Below are 20,101 nucleotides of genomic sequence, written 5' to 3'. Positions count from 1 at the left end.
GAAGGAGTTGGACAGCAGTTCTAAAACGGTGGCAGCTCTGTCCAACGAGAGTCAGGCCGCGTCACGTTTCAACGCGGGACGAGGCACAACGTGACATTTAACGGAGACATTGCGGAGAACCTTCTTAAGCCGGCCGAGCTTACCCTCGGACTGCGCCGCACCAGATAAATATTAATTCGCCGGGCTGCATAAACACGGGAGCCGCGCCCGAAACGTATTTTTCGTGCTGCGAGCAAATTCGCGGAAAGCCATTACGCGCCTCGAAGAGTGCCGCGTTGTCAATTAGGATTTACGATCAGATTAGATAACGGAACTCTCGCGTCGTTGCGATCGCGTTTGGGAATTGTTCGAGATTCGTTAAACCGGTGACGAGTCGCGAAGAAACGACGGTGTTTTCAGTTGCGACGAGTATACACGTCGCGATATTGCAACGGAATTATTTATTTTGACGATCATTTCGGACGTTTAACCGTTCCGGCGCATCGATAACTGGGAAACGAGGAAACCGGAATAGCCGAACGCGGAACGCGCAACGCGTCGAATGAGAAAATTCCGAGGGAATTTCAGCTTTCGTGACTTTTATCTCGGCTCCAGATTACCGAAGCTCTTAACCTCGGGATTTAGGTTACAACCGTGTAAATGTATTTATACAACCGCGGTCTAGTTATTACGAAACAAAGTTCGGGGTTTGATGCGAGTACGCGGCGAGCGCAAACGTTGCCGAGGGAAATCCTCTCCGGCCATAAAGAAAACACTCCACAGCGTGCACTGCGAAATCTGCTTCCAAGGGAGAACCTCGGAAATCCTGGCTGGATCGCGAACCGTGTAATTCCGTGGAATCATTCTTCCTCTAATCGTTACGTTCTCGTATCGTAGATTCCTCGCTTGGCCTTACTCTGAAAAACACGAGGAGAAAATCACCAGAGAAGAACAGGAACAACAGCTAAATAGATGTCCCGCGTCCGTGAATTTCGAGGATGGAAGATGTTTTAAACGATAAATAATGATTCGATGCCGGTGATCGATCGTTTCCTGCGACACAGAGAAAATCAGACAACAGAGAAGACGAAGACTTCGATGGAGCGCATTCTACCAAGAGAAGCGAGAACCTTTCACCGTTGATCGGCAATCGTGGGATGCGCCAGAACTTGGGAAATCTTAATAAATTCCGATGTTCGATACAGATCTACTGAATGCTGCTTGCCAAAATCAGAAAGTAATTGGGGATGACGTCTTTGATTTACGGTTTACAACCGTACCGAACAACAGATCGACAAGACAAATGGAGAGACGATCGACCGATCGGAGCCGCTTTCCTCGGTTAGGCAACCGATTTCCCTGCAACAGCAGCGAGGCCGAAACCGCGAAGAGTTGGCAACGCGATGACCCTCGCGAGAAAAACTCCTCCGACTATCGTCGCGAACGTTCTTCGGCGTCGCGACGGGCCTCCGCCGACGCGCGGGGCGGATCGATGGAAAGACGACACCCTGTATACGCGGAGCGAGATAGAGAACAGAAAGAGACAGAGTGTACATACGATACGTGGACTGCCGCAGCGCCAGGTCCATGAAATCGCGGAGACAGATAAAATACCCTTTCGTGATCGGCTTCGATTCGAAATAGTATTTTAATCGACTCCGCCGCAAGGTGGCATGCTTCTATTGTTGCGTGACACACTATGCAATACACATCTGTATACTCGGACAATAATCAATCGTTGGCCCCCGCCGATGCCCGGGTCCCGGGTGACCCGCCGTCGAGGAAACACCCCTTGATACGAAGGAAAAAGACTCGAGTGAACGGGGACGACCGGAGGCCACGAGTCAGAATTGACCCGGGCATCGGCGGGCATGTGCATTTAGTCGAAAGCGTCCGCCTTCCAAGAACAATCAATCAGATAGGCAAAGATAGAGAGAGACCGAGATAGAAATGTATAGAGACAGAGACAGAGAGAGAGAGAGAGAGAGAGAGAGAGAGAGAGAGAGAGAGAGAGAGAGAGAGAGAGAGAGAGAGAGAGAGAGAGAGAGAGAGAGAGAGAGAGAGAGAGAGAGAGAGAGAGAGAGAGAGAGAGAGAGAGAGAGAGAGAGAGAGAGAGAGAGAGAGAGATTGTAATGTATATATACATATGCATGTGACGTATGCATGTATATACATGTATATGCACACACGCACGCACACACGCACACACATGGATGCACGTCTATCCGATATTATTTATATATATATATATATATATGTACGTGGCCTCTATGCAGTTTAGATTTAGATATATATGTATATAGAGAGAGATATATATATATGTAGACATATGCACAGCACATTGTTCTCTACTAGAGCTTACTAAATGCGTGATCGAACCGAGTACTCGTCCGAGAGTAACCTGCAACAGCGAAACAACAGCCTGTCACTGCCCCCTAGGGTCATGTACTTACGTCTACTAGTTTCTAGCGTTTTGGTCACCGGACAGGAAGAACGGAGGAGAGAGAAAGTGAAAGAGAAAGAGAAAGAGAAAGAGAGAGAGAGAGAGAGAGAGAAAGAGAGAGAGAGTCGATGAGAAAGTCGATGAGATAAACGTGTCACCGCGGGCCGAGAATTGAAATCAACGCCCCCACGCCCCCTTTCGTCCACTGGAAACCACCATAACCTGGACCCGTCCCCGACGCTTAACTCTGAACCGACATACGAGCTCATTGGACGAATCGATCAACTCCGGAAAATAAAATGAGGAAAGCGACGCAAAGTTCTTCATGACCAAAAGACTTGTTACTCGAATCGCTCGGAAGCCAGTTGCGGTTAAGTCGATTTTACAATGTTTCCCGATGTTTGTAAAGGGTGTAGCAAGATAAACGGGTGAAAAATGCTGTTCGACTTATATCGTTTCGATAGAATAAAAAATATAATACAGTTTGTTCGAGTTTTCCCTAGGTGAGAAAGCTGTTGTTGCAGCTTCCGAACATGTTGTATAATCATTTCAGAAGCCATTGTGAATAATTCCCGAATGTTTGTTCTCCGGACTGAACCGAAATTGGCTTCCGAGCGACTCGAATACAAACAAGTCGAGAGAATATGTTCTTCGGTTAGTGGTAGACGCGTAAATATCGCGTTATTTAGGAGCGTGATCGGATCGCGCGGCCCGGCTCCACTCGACTCGCCGGTAAATCATTCGGATAATGGAGGATCTAGCCATATAAGACAAATATTTGTCCTGCCGGGACCGCAACGCCGCCGTTGGAAATAGAATCAGGAAACCGGCGAGGCGCTTTCGCTGCGAACAACTTTTAATTACCGGCGAAACACAGCGCGCCGCCAGAAATACACGCAGCGTTTCGTACTACCGACGGGAATAGACGCGCGCGTGCTGCGGTTTCGCGGGAAAAAGAACCGTGAAACGTGGCCCGCGGTGCTGGAACGCGCTGTACACGCGAGCAATAACACGGGGCCAAAAATAAAACCGCGGCGGACGGAGGGGAACCCGAGGAATCGCGAAAGAAAATCGAACGCGAAAAGAACGAGCGATTTCGCGTTCAGCTTTTGCACTGGGAATTCACCGTTTCGCGGATCGTGTGGTTCTACACGCGTGTTCTATTCAACGAAACGTCGGACGTTAATTAGTCGCTGAGAAATCGAACGTTTCATTAGAAAGAGGTGTATTTTAGATTTCTTTCAAAGTAATTACCAGGAAATTCCTAAGTAAATAATATGCTAATAGCGAATAACATTTGATAACTTTCTATTTACGAAAGGGTGAATTCGATTTGCAAAACGGTGAATTTTCTGTGCGCATAGAAAACATTGTGCTTCAACGCTAGAACCACCGAGCAGCTCAATCGACTTTTCACATTTCCCTATGGAAACACTCCGAGAGTGCTCAAGATTTCGGTTGATTCGCGATTCAGTATCGCCGAGTCGACTCGTTTAATCGTTTCTACGATCATCCCTTAACGTTGTCTATCCGATAATTAATAAATGATAAATGAAACTCGACGTTTCTCGAATAGAAAGAACAAGTCGGAAATGAAGGTAGCTCTAGCGTTGAGTTTCCGGCGAATCGAAATTGGTCCGAGAACCAAGGAATAAGTGTATCAACCTATTAACGTAAATAAACAAAGTAAAAATAAATTGGCAAGCGTAGAACTGCGAAGGCAACAGTTTACAAGCGAGCCGTTGGAGAACGAAAGCTCGCGCGGCTTTGACACTGGAACTACCGTGTCCTTCGAAGCGACTGGTGTGTCTCGGTGTTGCTACTTTGCCATTACCGGCGTTTGGAAACGATTTCGGAAAGTCGGTTCGACTGTTCGGTAGTTCTAGGGTGAAGCGAATCAGCTCCGCGTGGCAAATAACCGGGCTTCGCCAGGAATTTCAAAGGGCGAGATCTTCGAAAGTTCCGGGTCCGAGCCGGAGTCTAAAGATGAAAATCGGGCGCGCGATTTCACGCGTCGAGTGAAACGGGATAACGCCGGCGTTCATCGAAACGACACCGGATATCGCGTTCGGGGAATGTCGGCCGTTCCTCGAAGCGGTTCCGGCCCGGCGAGAACTCGCGTTCGAGCGCGGAGAACCGGGGTTCACGGAACGCTGGCCCGGACAAAGCGTTCTCTATCCGTTCGATCTCCTGCCGGCCGCGTTCAACGGCTGAGTTAATACTTATCCAGTCGCGTGGACCGCGATTGCGCCATCTCCTTGAAATAGAGTGCGCCGCGCGCGCGGCTCGACGCGCCGCGTCGGGAAGAGGCAGCAAGAAAGAAGAAGCGACGGGTAACAGGTTCACGCGTCGACTGCCGCGAGGATTCCGAGCACTTGTTTTCCTTCATCGCGAGGGCGAACGGCGTTAGCGTTACGTTCTCGGTTACGTAGCTTTGTACTTTGCAAGCTCCTGTCGCCGGTGAGCATCACGGCAGTCGACGCGTTAGTAATAAACGGGGGAAATGGCGGATAATGCGGAGTAGCGGATGCAGAAGCGTGCGTGCTCGTCGACTCACTCGGGGTACTTGACGTTGGGCAGCGCCTTCAGGAAGCAACGCTGACGCAGGATGCCTTCCCAGAGCTGCACACCGACGATCCCGAATATGAAGAAGACGAAGAAGCAGAGGAGCAACACGTTGCCGAGCATCGGCAGCGTGTCCAGCAGCAGCATCACCAGTATCCTCATACCTGGACAAAGGAGGATCAATGAGTAACGCTGAATCGATAGTCGAGGGTAGGCTGTGCGCGACTCTTAACGTGCTGTTCACCGAATCCGTGAAACTAGAAGAAACCTAGAAAAACTATAACATTTGCATACAATGTCCCAGCTACACAACTGAACACCTTAAAGTCTGCGAATCCATAGAAATGCGACAGATACACCATAGAACTCTACTGCCAACAGTTACAGATCTTGAAACGACGTAGCATCGCATTACCATCGTTCTGCCAAAGGAACTTGACACATAGAGAGCCACGTTATAGATATATTCAGTTGAGGAATTTCAAACGACAGCTTCAAAGAACCTCGACAGAATCGTTTCGATAGGCGAGTCGCCTTTTAATTATCGGCAGGAATAAACAGAGAAATTGCACGCTGGAAATTTTTCATTGTCCGCGACGGGTTATTTCCGGCTCGACCTGATAAACGTCTATCTGTCCGTTTCTTATCCCCGTTGCGCAACCGTATTGAATATAACCGTTTTGAAAAACACGTTATATAGCGAGGCAAACAGCGAACAGCGACGAGAAAAGTTTTCCTCTTCTATGCACCGAAAATCTGTCACTGTCGACCGAGAGCCCCTGATCCGAGAAGAATCTCGGCGTTCACGCAGCCTGCCGCAATGCCGTTGTTCCCACCGGGAGCCAGATAAATAAAGGGTTCTTCTATTTACGTCGCGAAGGGGGAAGGATAATGTCACCGCGACGACGTAACCGGAAGAGCCGCTCGGATGAAAGTATGCGCGCCGGTATATAGACAGTGGGATTAGTGCGTTGCGCGGAGGCTCTTCGCCATTTGTTCATCGGAACCAGTCGGAAACGAGTCGCTTCGAGTTCGTCCGTTAACGATAGGTCACGGATATATATCCTTCGACCCCTTCTCGCTTGTCGCGTGATCCAATTAGATTAGAAACCCCTTCGTTATCCATTAGAAGAAGACGGAATGTCTTGTTCCACGTCTACGTTTGTTCCGAAGCGTTACGATCGATAATAGGAGAATCGATTTAATTCCAATTGGAAAAAATTATATTTATACCTGTTGAATTCTACTTGGAATCTTCAAGAATGCAGGAAATAGACGAAACGCGCAAAGGTACCGCCGTGAACGTTGCAGCGTGTTTTTAACCCGATACTCACTTGGAATTCTATTGATGGCTCGCAGAGGTCTCAGGACCCTTATTGTTCGTATCGCCGATAGGTTCATGTTCTCCACGTTCAAGCAGTACTCCAGGGCTCTGTAACGGGACAAGAAAGCAACTGAGAACATGTTCGAACGGGGAAATTGATTAAACCTTTTGCACTCGAGGGCTCCGGGGGCGGAGCCGTTTCAAACTTGCCGGAACAAACTGTGCAACCTTGTTATTAAATAAGTTGTAACGAGTATAATGACAGTATGAATATTTCAATGTAATAAATATATTGTTAAATATATTCTTGAATATGTTTTCGCGAATTGCGAAGTGCAAAAGGTTCAAGAGAACGAGCAGTGCGAGACAGAGAAAATGAAAGACGCGAGAGAGGACGCCGGGGAACGTTACGGATCCGTAAACGCACTCCTCCGTAACGATCCATAAGGTCCTCCGTTCAGAGGTATTATTTCCTTTCCGCGACGCATCCCTTCAATTCAAGGCATTTCGAAACAAGATTCTTTAATTCGCGCTGCCTCGCGACGACAGAAGCCCGGCAGCATCCAGCTATAGACCCGCTCCTTTTCAAATAGCCCTGATTTTCAGGGAAATGAAGGAATACAGGGCCGTGGAAGTGTTAAAGCCCGCTTTCATCGAATGAAATATGAAACTGGAACTTGGAATAAACTTCGGCCGCTTATTAAACGAGCTGCGGTTCATTTCGAGCCGATTATTTATCACGGAATTATCAATCCCCGGAGAAAGAAGGATCCACGGCGGAGAAAGGAAACGGTAAACCTCTTCGAGGACGCTGTGGTCCAACGGTGGATGCTTCCTTTTCTCGTTTAAACAATACGAACTGCGACTAAACGGAAACTGAAATCATCTCTGTCCCTCCGATAGCGAAGGGCGTCGCTTCTCGGGCGGATCAACGGAGATTCTTGTCTACTGCATTGAAAAAGTCCAATTTTCTTCTCGTCGATCGATAATATCAAGCTATTAACCCTTTGAACTCTGTAGGCTCCAATATTGCACCAGTTATAATTTAAAATGTTTCAATGAATCTTAAAGAAACTACCTGAAAATCATTCGATTTCCCACACATCCAAATTTTCTACTATGAAGGAAAACAAAAGATCGAAGGAATGTTATAGCATTTCTCATTTTCGCTAGGAATACCATAAAAATTCGTTGCAGTTGCTGATAGATTACAAAACAACCTGGAATGCTAAGGGTTAATATCCGAGACGAAATTACTTATAAATTAACCTAAAAACAATTGATGAAAATCGCTCGAGGCTGTTGAAAAGGTCCAATTTTTTTCTCGTTAATCAATAATATCAAACTATTAACACTTGACGGACGGGCCACGTAAATTTACGTTTTTGCTTGAACCTTTAGTAGGCTGCGTTAGTAAATATACCCGGAAACTGGGGAAGACAGGGTAGATTCGACCGTCCGTTAAGTGTTAACGTCTCAATCCAAACTACTAATGAATCAACCTAAAAGCAATTGATAAAAATCGCTCGAGGCTGTTATACGAGAACGTCCCCAGTCAAGAGCGAGACACCTACCCAGCAGCCACGATAAAAAAGTCCAGCCTGTTCCAGGAGTCCGCCAGGTAGGTCCCCTTCCCATAGATCCCCATCGCGACCATCTTGATCGTCATCTCCAGAGCGAAGAAGGCGAAAATGATGTCGTCGAACATCTGCAAGCAAACCGGCAGGATCGGCCGCGTGAACGTTAGGCGGACAGGCGGCAGGGCCGATTAGACGGAAGGACGCTTAATTCAATCGAGCCCCGGCTGATCAAGGACACTCGACACGAGTCCCATTACTCATCGACCGCCAGATGTTGGTTTCTCGTGTTTGCCTCCGTTTTCTGCGCTACGCGAGACCATTCTGAGCCGCCTCGTGCGAGCCGCGCGTGGCAAGGTAAACACCGCAATTAATCAATCCCCCCACTGCTGTGCCCGTTACCCGCGATCTTTTTCAATCTAATTCGCCCCCGGAGACCGCCTCCACTTCCGCTTCTAACCGATTCGACGATCTCCAACGGTGCTGGGCGGTTTCCAATTGGAACAATTTCCCGTCACTCCGGACGCCTGTTTTCACATGGAAGCTTATGTAGTATACACTTGAATAATGTATTATAATATTGACAATAGAACTACCAGATGGGTGAAAATGATCGATTACTAATTTTAATATTATATCAAGACATATAAATATTGACAATAGAACTACCAGATGGGTGAAAATGGCCGATTACTAATTTCTTTTAGAATTACTGCAGAGGTACAGACAGTTGTTTAACACGTTCAGTGCCACGTGTACCACATGTGGTACTTAATAAATTCTTAATAAATTCACGTTTATAGCTTTCACAAAGAAACGTTTAAAAGACGGTTCGAGTGCTTGGTAGTTCTAGTGTTAAACGAATACTAACGTTCACTGCCATCCTTTCTAGCAAGGATGCAAAGGATCCTTAATTCTTCGATACGAGAATTCTTCTATTCTTATTATCTAGTAGCCTTACGGAAAACTAGCATTCGAAGTGAAATATCTTTCGAGCGATCATTATTTTTTTGTAATTTGAAAGCTTCGATATCTGAATTGAGAGAGAAATTAGTAGGCAGTCTGTACAACACATAACCAATAATTTTCAAAGCGGGACGGTTAACCTCTAACCTCTTTCCTGTCCTGCAAACGTTCCAGTGGAGCATCGATGACACGTTTCTTAAGATAAATCGGCGAAAGTCGGGAAATCAGTGGAGAGAGAAAAAGAGAGAGAGATTGCGAAAGGACGCCTGGGGAACGTTCTACCTGGCGAGCAGCTTTTTTTAATCGGAGATCGTAATTGCAGCGTTTACGGCGGCGAAAGTGAATCGCGCGGGAAAACGGAGTCACGCGCGCCCCTGATGGGCCGCGGACACGTATCATACTTACTTGCAATATCTTGCAGCGGTTCGTCACGCACTGGTCGTCGACGCACGGCTGGTACATCCCCAGCGTGATGCAATTCAAAAGAATCACCATCATGCTCACCCTCTCGAACCACGTAATCTTCTAGGTTAAGGAAAACAATCCCGTCCTCCCGATGGCCATCGATCGAGTCCATCGATCGTAACCTCTCGGCTAACCGTCGATTCTAACCTCCACTCGATGACGCAATACCTTGGACTACAATTTTCAATTTCAACGATCCTCCAACGAAACAAAGCGAAACTTCAATTTCTAAAGGTAAATATACTTGTTACTTTGGAAGATGTCTCTGGAAACGGGTTCTCGAAACTCTACCGATCTATTCGTCCGTTGACATCGATCGCTACCGGTAGATGACGCGTACAATTTTCAATTTCAACAATCTTCGAACAAAACAAGAGGAAACTCGAATTTCTAAAGGTAAATGTACTTCTTACTTTGGAAAGTGTCTCGGGGAACGGGTTCTTGAAACTCTACCGATCTATTCATCCGTTGAAATCGATCGCTACCGGTAGATGACGCGATACTACAATTTTCAATTTCAATAATCACTGCGTAGAAACATTCGACTAGGAACCGTTAAAAAGATTCATTGTCGATGATACGCTTTAAACAGGACCTAGGAAACGGTCGAATTTCAAAAGGCGTGTCAGTTTAGAAGGTACCTGGGGGAAGGGGTTCCAAGCTCGGTCCGCTTCTGACAAATCTACCGATCTATCCGTTGAAATCGATCGCTACTGGTAGATGACGCGATACGACTACAATTTTCAATTTCAATAATCACTGCGTAGAAACATTTGACTAGGAACCGTTGAAAAGATTCATTATCGATGATACGCTTTAAACGGGACCTAGGAAACGGTCGAATTTCAAAAGGCAAGTGTCAGTTTAGAAGGTACCTGGGGGAACGGGTTCCAAGCTCGGTCCGGTCCTGAAAAATCTACCGATCTATCCGTTGAAATTGATCGGTGCCGCCTCGGTACTTGGCGAGAATCAATATTCCTCGGTAATTCGGCCGAATATGAATTTCTGATCGGACGTCACGCAGGACGCGCCACAAAATGGCGGGCACTCGGTCGAGGTGTCCGGCTGGAGGTGGCGGAATCGACGGAACGATTATTCCCTTTTTCCATCTAACGATTCGTTCGAGCCGCGGGAGGCCAAGTACACGCGGTGACGTAACACCGGTGGCTATACACACGACCGAGACCGATCCCGTCACCACAGAGTTTAGCCTCTATTATGACATTTCGGTATCGCGCCGTCACAAAACGATCGATCGGCCAGCGACGAGACCATAACCAATCTCGCTGATCGATCACCCGTTGCCAAGTGACTATTACCTAAACACTATCCTCCTCGTGGCCGCGTGGCTCGGGGCTTTCTTCGTTGACGGATAAACAATCGAAACTCCGTTGACGTACCAGCTAAACGGACGCAGCCGAGGGTCCCCCTCGACGCGCGTGACAAGATGCCACCCCACGGGACGCGCGCTCATGGCGGACAGCCGTGACTGGCGTGCCCACGGATGCCCCTCGTGTCAGGCAACCGGTCGTACCGCCGCGCGTCTCGTTCCTTTCTACGGAGAATTTCAACGTTTTTGCCGATCGTTCGACGATACTCGGATTTTTCGGCTCTTTAGGTTAATAGTCAATGCATTCACTGCTATGAACACTCGTGAAAAAATATGCAGTCGCGACAGTTTTCTTCTTTAACACGTTCCGTGCCGCGTGGGGCGTATACGACCCACGCTGAATTTTCCGCTCAGACCGAAAATGAATTCTCATTGAAAAACGAAAAACTTCTTAAAAATTTATTCTACAGTCAAAGATAGGTATTTCAATATCATGCATACTGCGGTTATTTAATTTTAATTGATTGTAAAAATGTGGGTCGTATACGCCCCATACGGCCTGAAGGGAAAGTCTTAAAAAAATGATCCGGCACGGAAGGGATCATTTTAATGACAGATCAAAGCGAAACAAAGAAGAATTACATGTTTATGTGAGAAAATCAAGAATTCATCGCTGAAAGAAATAGTATCGTGTCAAGCTTTACGATGATGTGTATACTCGGCAAACACAGTTATCTGGTTAATAATTACTCCGGTTTCTTGTATCCGGTGTATTTAATGAAATTCGGTTTGCTCGATGCGTCGTCAAGAGAATTAATGTCCAAGTTTCTATGGGGAACAGTGTCATGGCAGTCGAAGCGTTGAAATAAATGTATGGTGTAACGAAGTTCCGATAGGACATACTGGTTGCCAACGCGTAGGGGTCGAGGTTGAACCGTTTTTCAGTGGAGATTACGATAATATTATAATTGCAGCGTTGTATGATATCGTATAAATAATACTGTATTATTGTGGTTTATAGAAAATAGCAGATACTTATGGCTGCGCGAACATTGTAGCGATAATGAAAATTATTCCGAGGATACATTGTTTCGTTCGATTTGTCCGTTTCGCTGGGGTCAACCGATTCGTTCGATGATCGAGTCAGTTAATCACGAATATTTTTAGCGGCTCGTTAGCTCGCGTTATCTTGTTTTTTACTTTGTTTACGAGCATCGTCACGGTGACGTCGAACGCGCACCGCAACCACGTCATCGCGGATGCGCCAGCATGCACGTGCCGCGGAAAATCGTCTTGAACCCCCTCCACCGCTATTTATAAATATTACCGTACTTAGAAAACTCAATTAACTGTGAAACGGCGGGAGAAAAGGAAAACAGCAAGAGTGTAATGAGTTCGAAGCCAGGGTTCATCGAGCAACGGATCGCTTGGCCACTAGTTCACCCTTAGCAGTCCTCGAGTCAGATTCGACATTCTATTTTATTGCAACTTCCACCTGTTTCAACAATTTTTCCTATATTTATTTGTAGCATCGCAATTGTACCATTTAAAGGTAACATTTCAATGACTCCTGAATATTCTTGAATAAATAAATAGAGCGTCATATTAAGCTGTAATCGAATTAACTAACGACGTGAACCTCAAAGTGAGAAACCAAGAGCACTTCGGACCGCAAACGGTTCACCTGTTGGTTCGAATATTTCAATCGTCCTAAACTATGTACACACCTATCGAATCTTCCAAAATCTCGCTTTTTCTGAAATTCCATCAAGATTCGAAAATCACAGTGCCCGATCAACGAGTTGGAGCCAACGTCAACGTCAGCTTTCGCTTCTCTGATGTCCGTGTCTTACGATTTCCTTGTATTATTTATACTATTTATATCACTTGTATTATTTACATTCTATTCGTCGCTTAATCCACGATCTTAACGGTAGAAGGAAAAGATCGTTAACGCATCGCGTATCGTCCAATTTTCAGAAAACTGAATTGTTCGGATGGAAATTTTCAGTGAGATCAACTTATATCGCTACACATAGAAAACCTCAGATATCGTATTGTTATGTATTTTAAATAGATAATCAATTTGAATCGAATCTCATATTTATCTAAGTACTATAGTAATTAGCAAAATTGCATAGCTAAGTGTTATAATAGAAAAACGAGATTTCTCGTTGAAAATACGGAATGTGTTAATAAATTTCGAAGACTAGCAACGCTGCGATTACCGCGAAAATAGTTGGCCCCAACTTGACGATCAGGGACCGTAGAAACGACACGATGGTTTCCGCCGGTGAACAACCAACCCCGGCGAATAAGAATTTGATGGTATAATAAAGCTGCCAGACTTAAATGAAACGCGAAAAGTATGAATTATGAAAGTCCCGGGGCTGCACGCAACCCCGTTCACGCGACAAGTTAACCGGCCAACGACACCGCCCACATTGTTACACGACCAGCCAGGCTGACGGCCTCGAACAACCGTTACACGTTCCTTTAACCCTTTGCATTCGAAAGTTTTTCACCGACGATACCGAACGTTGCTCGATGAGATTCGAAAATCGAGAAGAAACCCAAGTAATGCCGATACTTCGAAGGATTATCAGCAAAACTACCGAGCAATCGCCTTTGTGCAATTTCCGTATAGAAACGCTAAAAGCGCATCTACCGAGACTTCGACCGACTTATAATTCAGTTTGCCTATTAGAAAAACAATTTCTTCGATGATTTATCATTTCAATATTTGGAACGGAAGGAACCGGGAACGTTCGTTTCGACTAGTTCGGCAGTTTCAGCATTAGTCTGTTAGCAGTTTTCTCGTAACAATCATTAGCTCGATCGATTATTCGATCGGGATCGTCCAGAATGCGAGTTAATATTCGAGCCTGATGCGGTCGCCAGGGAAATTCGTCGGTCGATGCAACGGGACCGTTGTAATTGCCATTTCTGATTTACATAAGCGGAACTCGACTGGTTCGCCGGCGAACGTGCGCGCGAGTGAAATCGGTGAATTCAACTCGGTTCTCGTTTATCGCGATCCGTACGACTTCACGACTTGTTTTGACGCCGGGAAGTATGCTGTTTTATTGCGTCACTATTACGAGTCGACCTCTAGGTGAGTCATCCCCGAATATCTCGTCGCGAATCAGAAATGCGAGGAGGGAACGCGCGCGGAATGACCCGAATCCCGCGATCGTAAATTCCGCGGACGTGTTCTCGCCGGAACACATTGGGATTCGCTTGAGAAATCGTCTCTGCCCGGTCATTTTCATAATATCCCGCGCGAATCTTGGGAGATGTATAACGGCGGTAGGTGCAACAGCTCTCCGTCGGCTATTTTATCACTTAGAAGCGCCTCGAGGGCGGAAGAATGCGCCGAAACCTTCCATCCCCCGTGGAATCACCTAGCAACACGTCGCGACCGGGATATTGGAGCGCTTCTTTTCAGATTCAACAGCTCCATTTTTCGTCTCCTCTCACTCGAGAGGCATCGTTATAAACTTATTTCACGGCCCACCGGCCGCACAGTCGAGTTACGGCGCCGAAGAAAACGGAGGACAATAAACGGCGAATGGCAAGTGGCTCACTGTTACAGGCTGCGGCGGCCAAGGTGAATCCTTTTTAATTCGAAATGCGGCCTGTCGCTGGGCATTCGCCGCGGATCTCGCAGTACAAATCTTTATTACCACCTGGGGCCATCGCACGGATCGTTAGAAAATAAATGGAACGTTTCCGTTCCGAGTGGACCGAGGCACAACGATTCGATCCTCTAAACTTAGCACTGAAAGCGGCGGCCTCTACTGATTTCTTCAATTGTCGAAAGAAGAAGAAGAAGAAGAGGAAGCGAATATTCTTGATTTCTATCGCGAATATCGGAAGCACGGCTTTCTAAGCGATCACGACGGACAAACTGAAGTGTAAGAAAGATCGAGCGAACCTCGATCGATCGGTAGTCCCGGTGTAAAGCTCGTCGTTACAAGCTTCGAGCTCCCCGGCGCTAAAGAGGCAAGCTGACGTTCTCGATGTCTGATTTTCCGGACGGACCCGCGAAAATGTGACTTCCCAACGGGAATCTAATCACGCGGCCGGAAATCGGGTTGAAAGGCCAGCCCTAAGAGGATCGAGTCGTGAATTTTGAATAAGCACCAGCCACCCGAGGTCCTCGGTCAAGACTCGGCCGGTATCGAGGCCCCAAAACAATAGGATTGCCGGCATAAATGTTCGATGGGCCGGTCTATTGTTAGAGTAGCAGCTTCCCGTCTTTCATTTCCGCGGAGTCCGCGCATCAAGCGAATTAGGATCGACTCGGGACTGCTTCTTCCCGGTGAAGCGATCAATCCCATCGGCCGGCGGATAAATCCGCCACCGCGGAATCTGGAGCGGAGCTAAATAATTCCCGGCCGGCCGATCCGTGTTCCTTATTTTCCAGCGAACCTTTCAATCGTTCAGGGTAACCGCGTGAACCTTCGCGGACGGAATAATCCGCCGACAAAGGTTCGTTCACGGTTCAGCGATACGACTAGCAGACAGGCCGAATGATCGAATGAATCCGCGATACGAGAATACAAGATGCAGTAGTGAAGTCCTTCGAATCTCGAGAAACGTGCTCGAATTTTCATGAAAACTAGGAATAAGCCAGACGAAATCATCGGCAATCGTTTGTAATGTCGTTCGCTTTAACGAAGACTCTTCCGGCAGTGAACTTTGAACCCCGGTTTTCTGGGAACGATGCATCGAGGCGTGGAATAAATGCGGCAACACGTTGGACGATTAACGCGACAACAAGAGAAGAGCAGCGAAAACGAAGGCACACGCGGAACGAAAATATTTTCGAACCGGGACCTTTAAATATCTCGGCGCGAGGAAAAATGGACTTGCACCGGTAGCACAATAAACGATCGGCGCGATCGTGTCAATATTCAGCGAACCGCCGAACCAATACGACTGGCGGCAGAGCACGCTAGCAGATAGCGCCGCTAGAACCTTGAATTAGCCTGAACACGCGGCGATGGCTACCGGATTTATATATAGAACGCGATCAAACGCCCTTCGACGCTAATCACAGAGCGTGTATCGCGAGGCGACGGCGATCCGTCGATCCGAAAATGGCTTAACCCTTTGCACTCGAGCAGATTTCTCGGTGGAAATATTCGTTATTTCCCGATGGAATTCACCAGTTTGTCCGTGACATTTTCGTGTTGTCGACGCTGCGACTGCATTTAACACGATTCACATCTAACCCATAGACAAGTTACAACGATGGACCATTCTCAGTTTCTTCGGACACAACACGAGTGATATCTAATCAGAAAAGTTATAACGATAGACCATTCTCAGTTTCTTCGAATAGATCACTCTCGGTTTCTTCGAACACAACACGAGCGATATCTAATCAGAAGAGTTCTAACAATGGATCATCTTCAGTTTCTCCGGACATTCAGATTGGAAGTTGGAGTTGGTCCTAGCGCCATCGGATTGAAAGTGGCAAAGGTTGAATTCAGAGGAAATAATCGTTGATTACGGACGATTCCGAAAGGAGGCGAGAAGATTCGAAGTTGGAGCCCGCGGTCGGAAGGGGGAAGCCGGAAGCTGACGGGGGAGGTTTTCCGCTTGCGAATCGCGCGAGAAAGCCGGCACACGTTATCTACTTTCCGCAAACATGCGGAGCGTGTCCGATCAATAAACGGCTGGCCTCCGCCAGGCTCTCTTCTCCGTGTAACCCTCGAATCTTGGCGTGTCGCGGCTCGCGGCTCGCGCTGCCCTAAAGCTGCGTCCTCACCGAGCTGACACACGACTCGCTCGTAATCGTTTCACAAGGGACGTTATCGTGCCCAGACATTCGGAAAACAATGACACGTTTGCGCAAGCAGAGCGAGTCGAGCTTAATACATCGCGATCCTTCTTCCTGCCGAATTTCATGGGGTGGAACCGCCCCTTGAAGATAAAACGCGTCTTTCGAGTGGATTATCTCGAGAACGACGGGAGATAGCGAGAAAAGGTTCGAACAAAAGGTACACTGTCCTTTCTCGTCTACACAATTGCGGAATTCGATTTGCCGGAAAGCTGAAATTCACGATCTCGTTGCTCGTCGAGGCAGGAAATCGATAAGCTCGGATGTATCGCTGGTGCGTCTATATTACTATTCGTTCGTTAACCCCTGCAGTCGCGATGAAACTTTTCAACCGAACTCGACGAATCCTAATATTTATTTTCCACGTGAATGAATCTTCGACCTTTCGGGTAACATTCAAGTAAGGTACTCTTATCGAGCACAGGTGAGAGAGAAATCGTAGAGCAGGGGGTTGAACGTTCGCGAGTCGCTTAATCGTCGGTTCGTTCGACACAGCGAAGCTGCGAGGCTTGATATGCGATATGACACTCCACGGAACGCAGCTATGTATGAAACATCGAAATCAAACAGATCTGTTCCTCGATTTACACGCGAGTTTCCGAAGATCTGTGTGTCGGCGTACAGAGAACGATCAAGTTACCTTCCGCAGAATATTCTAATTGCCACGGAAACTATCGTAGAATCTACGGCGGCTCGAATGTTTGAGTCAGGGACTGTACTTGCCTTAGCGAGCAGCCGAAGAAACGGCTGGCTGTTCGGTGAGGACACAGCCTAACGCTGTCGCGGCGCCGCAACACGTTTTTCCTCCCCAGACCTCGATCCAGCGCCGCCGCGGATCCAGATCACGGCCGAATAAAAACAGGAGCAACAGTTGTTACGAACGGCTCCGTCGTTCCTTTCTTTTTTCGCGTTTCTTCTTCGCGCCAGGCTACCTGGATTCTTCGAAGATTCAACAGATCGACTGCCACGCTCGCTCCTCAAGCACGGCATTCTCGCAATCAGCGTCCAGCCGAAGAATCGGGGCTGCTAACGCTGTATTTCGGTATCCTCGAAGTACCCATATACTACTTGCAACAAAAATATGCGAGAGAACGACGCCTGCAACTAAAAATATCAGTTTCGGCCGACCTGCGAAATGTCTCGATAGGCAGGACGACTCTCTCTCTCTCTCTCTCTCTCTCTCTCTCTCTCTCTCTCTCTCTCTCTCTCTCTCTCTCTCTCTCTCTCTCTCTCTCTCTCTCTCTCTCTCTCTCTCTCTCTCTCTCTCTCTCTCTCTCTCTCTCTCTCTCTCTCTCTCTCTCTCTCTCTCTCTCTCTCTCTCTCTCTCTCTCTCTCTCTCTCTCTCTCTCTCTCTCGAAATACCGAAGAAACCGTAGAACTCGCCGAACAAGGATTCCTATTGTTCGATAAACTTTTCACGATTTCAGTGTTGATCGTTCCGAACGGCCAGCGGTTTTCGAAAATAGCGCGGCGCACGGCCGTAGTTTACGGGCTGGAACGTTCACCGAGGCCGCTCCTGATTTTTTGAGAAATTTTACGAGAAGCAAAGAAAGCGAAACTTCCACCGCCTCTTCGAGTGTTTTTTAAACTTCTACAGTCTTCCGAGAACTTTATACGGAGCTTCCAGTTCTAAAACCGGGGCCACTCGCTTTTTATATTCCGTTCGCGCTCCGCTGGCCACGATTTTTCGGGAAATCATCTGTTAGATTCTCCCTGTCGCGCATCGGCGAGATGTACGCGACGTTTTCTGCAGATTACTACTTCCCTTCCTAGTTGGCAGCATCTTTCAGGCGTCGCACCCTTCGTTTCGCTCTATCGAAGCAACTGGCGGATAGTATAGCAGGATACGAGGGTCAGAAGTGCCGTTGCGCCGATTTTTCTCGAGAAAGTTTCCTTCTACGAATTTACAAGCCCCTACCTCAACCGGGAGACCGGTTACAGAACAAATTCGAATGATCGGTTTTCCTCCTATTTTCTCTAATCCATAATACTTAAAAATTCGGAAATTCTCAGACATTTCCGACACAGCAACGTACTGCTCAGAATTTCTCCGAGTGCACTGTTCACCCCCTCGTCCCGTTGTTTCATCGGCGAATCGCGAAGGTGTCCTCGAAGATCAGGCCCGCGAGAGAAGGAAAGTCGGGGGTGTTTGGCTCGAGTGAAAAATCATTTGATCGTATCCCGGACGATCCGGCGAGCAATTTTGGGATTGTACCGCATCGCTCTCGGGAGACCATTTTTATCCTTCGCCCGTAATCCCCGCGATTTGTCCCTTCGAGCCCCTGCGAAGGGACCAGGCCGATTTATTGTCTTTCGCCGGGGACTTTTATCTCTCGCGGACGCGAGCGTTTACCGCGCGTTGCCCCCGGAGTTGGCTTTCAGGACGACAGACGGGGAGGCGAGCAGCGATACAGAGAGATCTTCTTTTCCGAGGCTCGCGAACGCAAACATCCCGCTTTTTCCCCAGATGAACGCCGGTTATCTTATCGCAGATAACGAAATCCCTGTGCATATTGAAACTTCGTTACGCTATCGGCTGCAGCGGAGCAAGCTGCATTAGCGGCCGAGTATTTTAAAGAGGAACGAATAACGGAAAAATACGATTTCCACGCGACGAGTCTGTCGTCCGTTCGCCGGTGCGCGACCCGGACGAGTTTTAATGAAGAGATACGGGATTAACCGAACATCCCTCAGAGGAGATGTCCCTATCGCGGCGCCTATCAGGTTTCGTCTGGAAATAACATTGACATTAACCTATTATATTCGGCCAGGCGGGCTTCTAAAAATAATTGCTCGAATTAGCGAATCAATGGCGCGTCCCATCCGCAGCCGGATGGAACGGTGAAACGCGATCCGTCCGAATAATCGCGTCTCCCGCGAGCATTTCGAAAAATCCGTTGCCAAACGAACGTTCCCCGCCGAATGAAAACGTTTCTCGGGCGACACAGGCTCGACGGAGAATGAAACCGACGGAACAGAAAATCTGCCTCGACTGCACAGGCACCGGAATTTCGGGGAATCCGTCCGCGATCCGCCGCGACAACGTGTAATTGTTCGGCCGTCCACGCATGCGTGTCGTTTTAATTGAGGGACCGGCCGAGATCGATAAGCAAACATATTTTAATTGACAAAAACCGGACTCGGGCCAGAGATGCAGCGGTGGTCAGGGAAATCCCGTGGTTCCGTGCACCCGCGGTGAGATTTCATCGGAAACGGTGATGCGTTCGATGCGAATTTTTCGATGGTTTGAATTCATTTTCTAACGCCGTCGAACACCATGAATCGATGGTTCAACCGGACGAGAATTTCTTGGACTTTTGAGCAACTCAAAATTTCATAAGACGGCTGAATTATGCGTGCAGGTCTGAAATTCTAAGGGTAAACAGCTAGGTATCGAGCTCTCGTTACTCGAATAATTCAGTTATTCATTTGCAGCTTTCTAATTTCGATGTCAGAGCTCGAAGTCTCCATTATGACACTGGACTGTGAAGGGTTAACGTTTGATAAAGGATTCTATCGTTCGCGCGAGAATTAAACTGGAGATATTGATGTTTCTCGGGGGGGTGGCATTTTTAGGGGCGACGCAGAGGTGCGGGGAAAA

At 47.6% G+C, this 20,101-nt stretch overlaps 1 protein-coding gene across 3 annotated transcripts in view; it reads right to left on the bottom strand.

Annotated features, from left to right (window-relative positions):
• Nucleotides 1–20,101, bottom strand: part of Ca-alpha1T (Ca[2+]-channel protein alpha[[1]] subunit T) — an 80,057-nt gene that overhangs the window by 52,477 nt on the left and 7,479 nt on the right. For 2 of the 3 annotated variants that reach the window (XM_076365283.1, XM_076365286.1), the window contains exons 2-5: nucleotides 9,260–9,372; nucleotides 7,886–8,019; nucleotides 6,322–6,419; nucleotides 4,980–5,151 (exon numbers count right to left, since the gene is read on the bottom strand). In XM_076365283.1, the coding sequence (XP_076221398.1) occupies nucleotides 4,980–5,151; nucleotides 6,322–6,419; nucleotides 7,886–8,019; nucleotides 9,260–9,372 (517 nt within the window). Of the gene's footprint in view, nucleotides 1–2,341; nucleotides 2,381–4,979; nucleotides 5,152–6,321; nucleotides 6,420–7,885; nucleotides 8,020–9,259; nucleotides 9,373–20,101 lie in introns of all 3 variants that reach the window. The other variant, XM_076365284.1, reaches the window with a different exon arrangement.

The sequence above is a fragment of the Nomia melanderi genome, chromosome 2 (genome assembly GCF_051020985.1).
Source record: "Nomia melanderi isolate GNS246 chromosome 2, iyNomMela1, whole genome shotgun sequence".
In the NCBI taxonomy this organism is placed as follows: Eukaryota; Metazoa; Arthropoda; class Insecta; order Hymenoptera; family Halictidae; genus Nomia; species Nomia melanderi.
The sequence above is the reverse complement of the archived record's forward strand: the minus strand, read 5'-3'. Positions and strand labels throughout refer to the sequence as shown.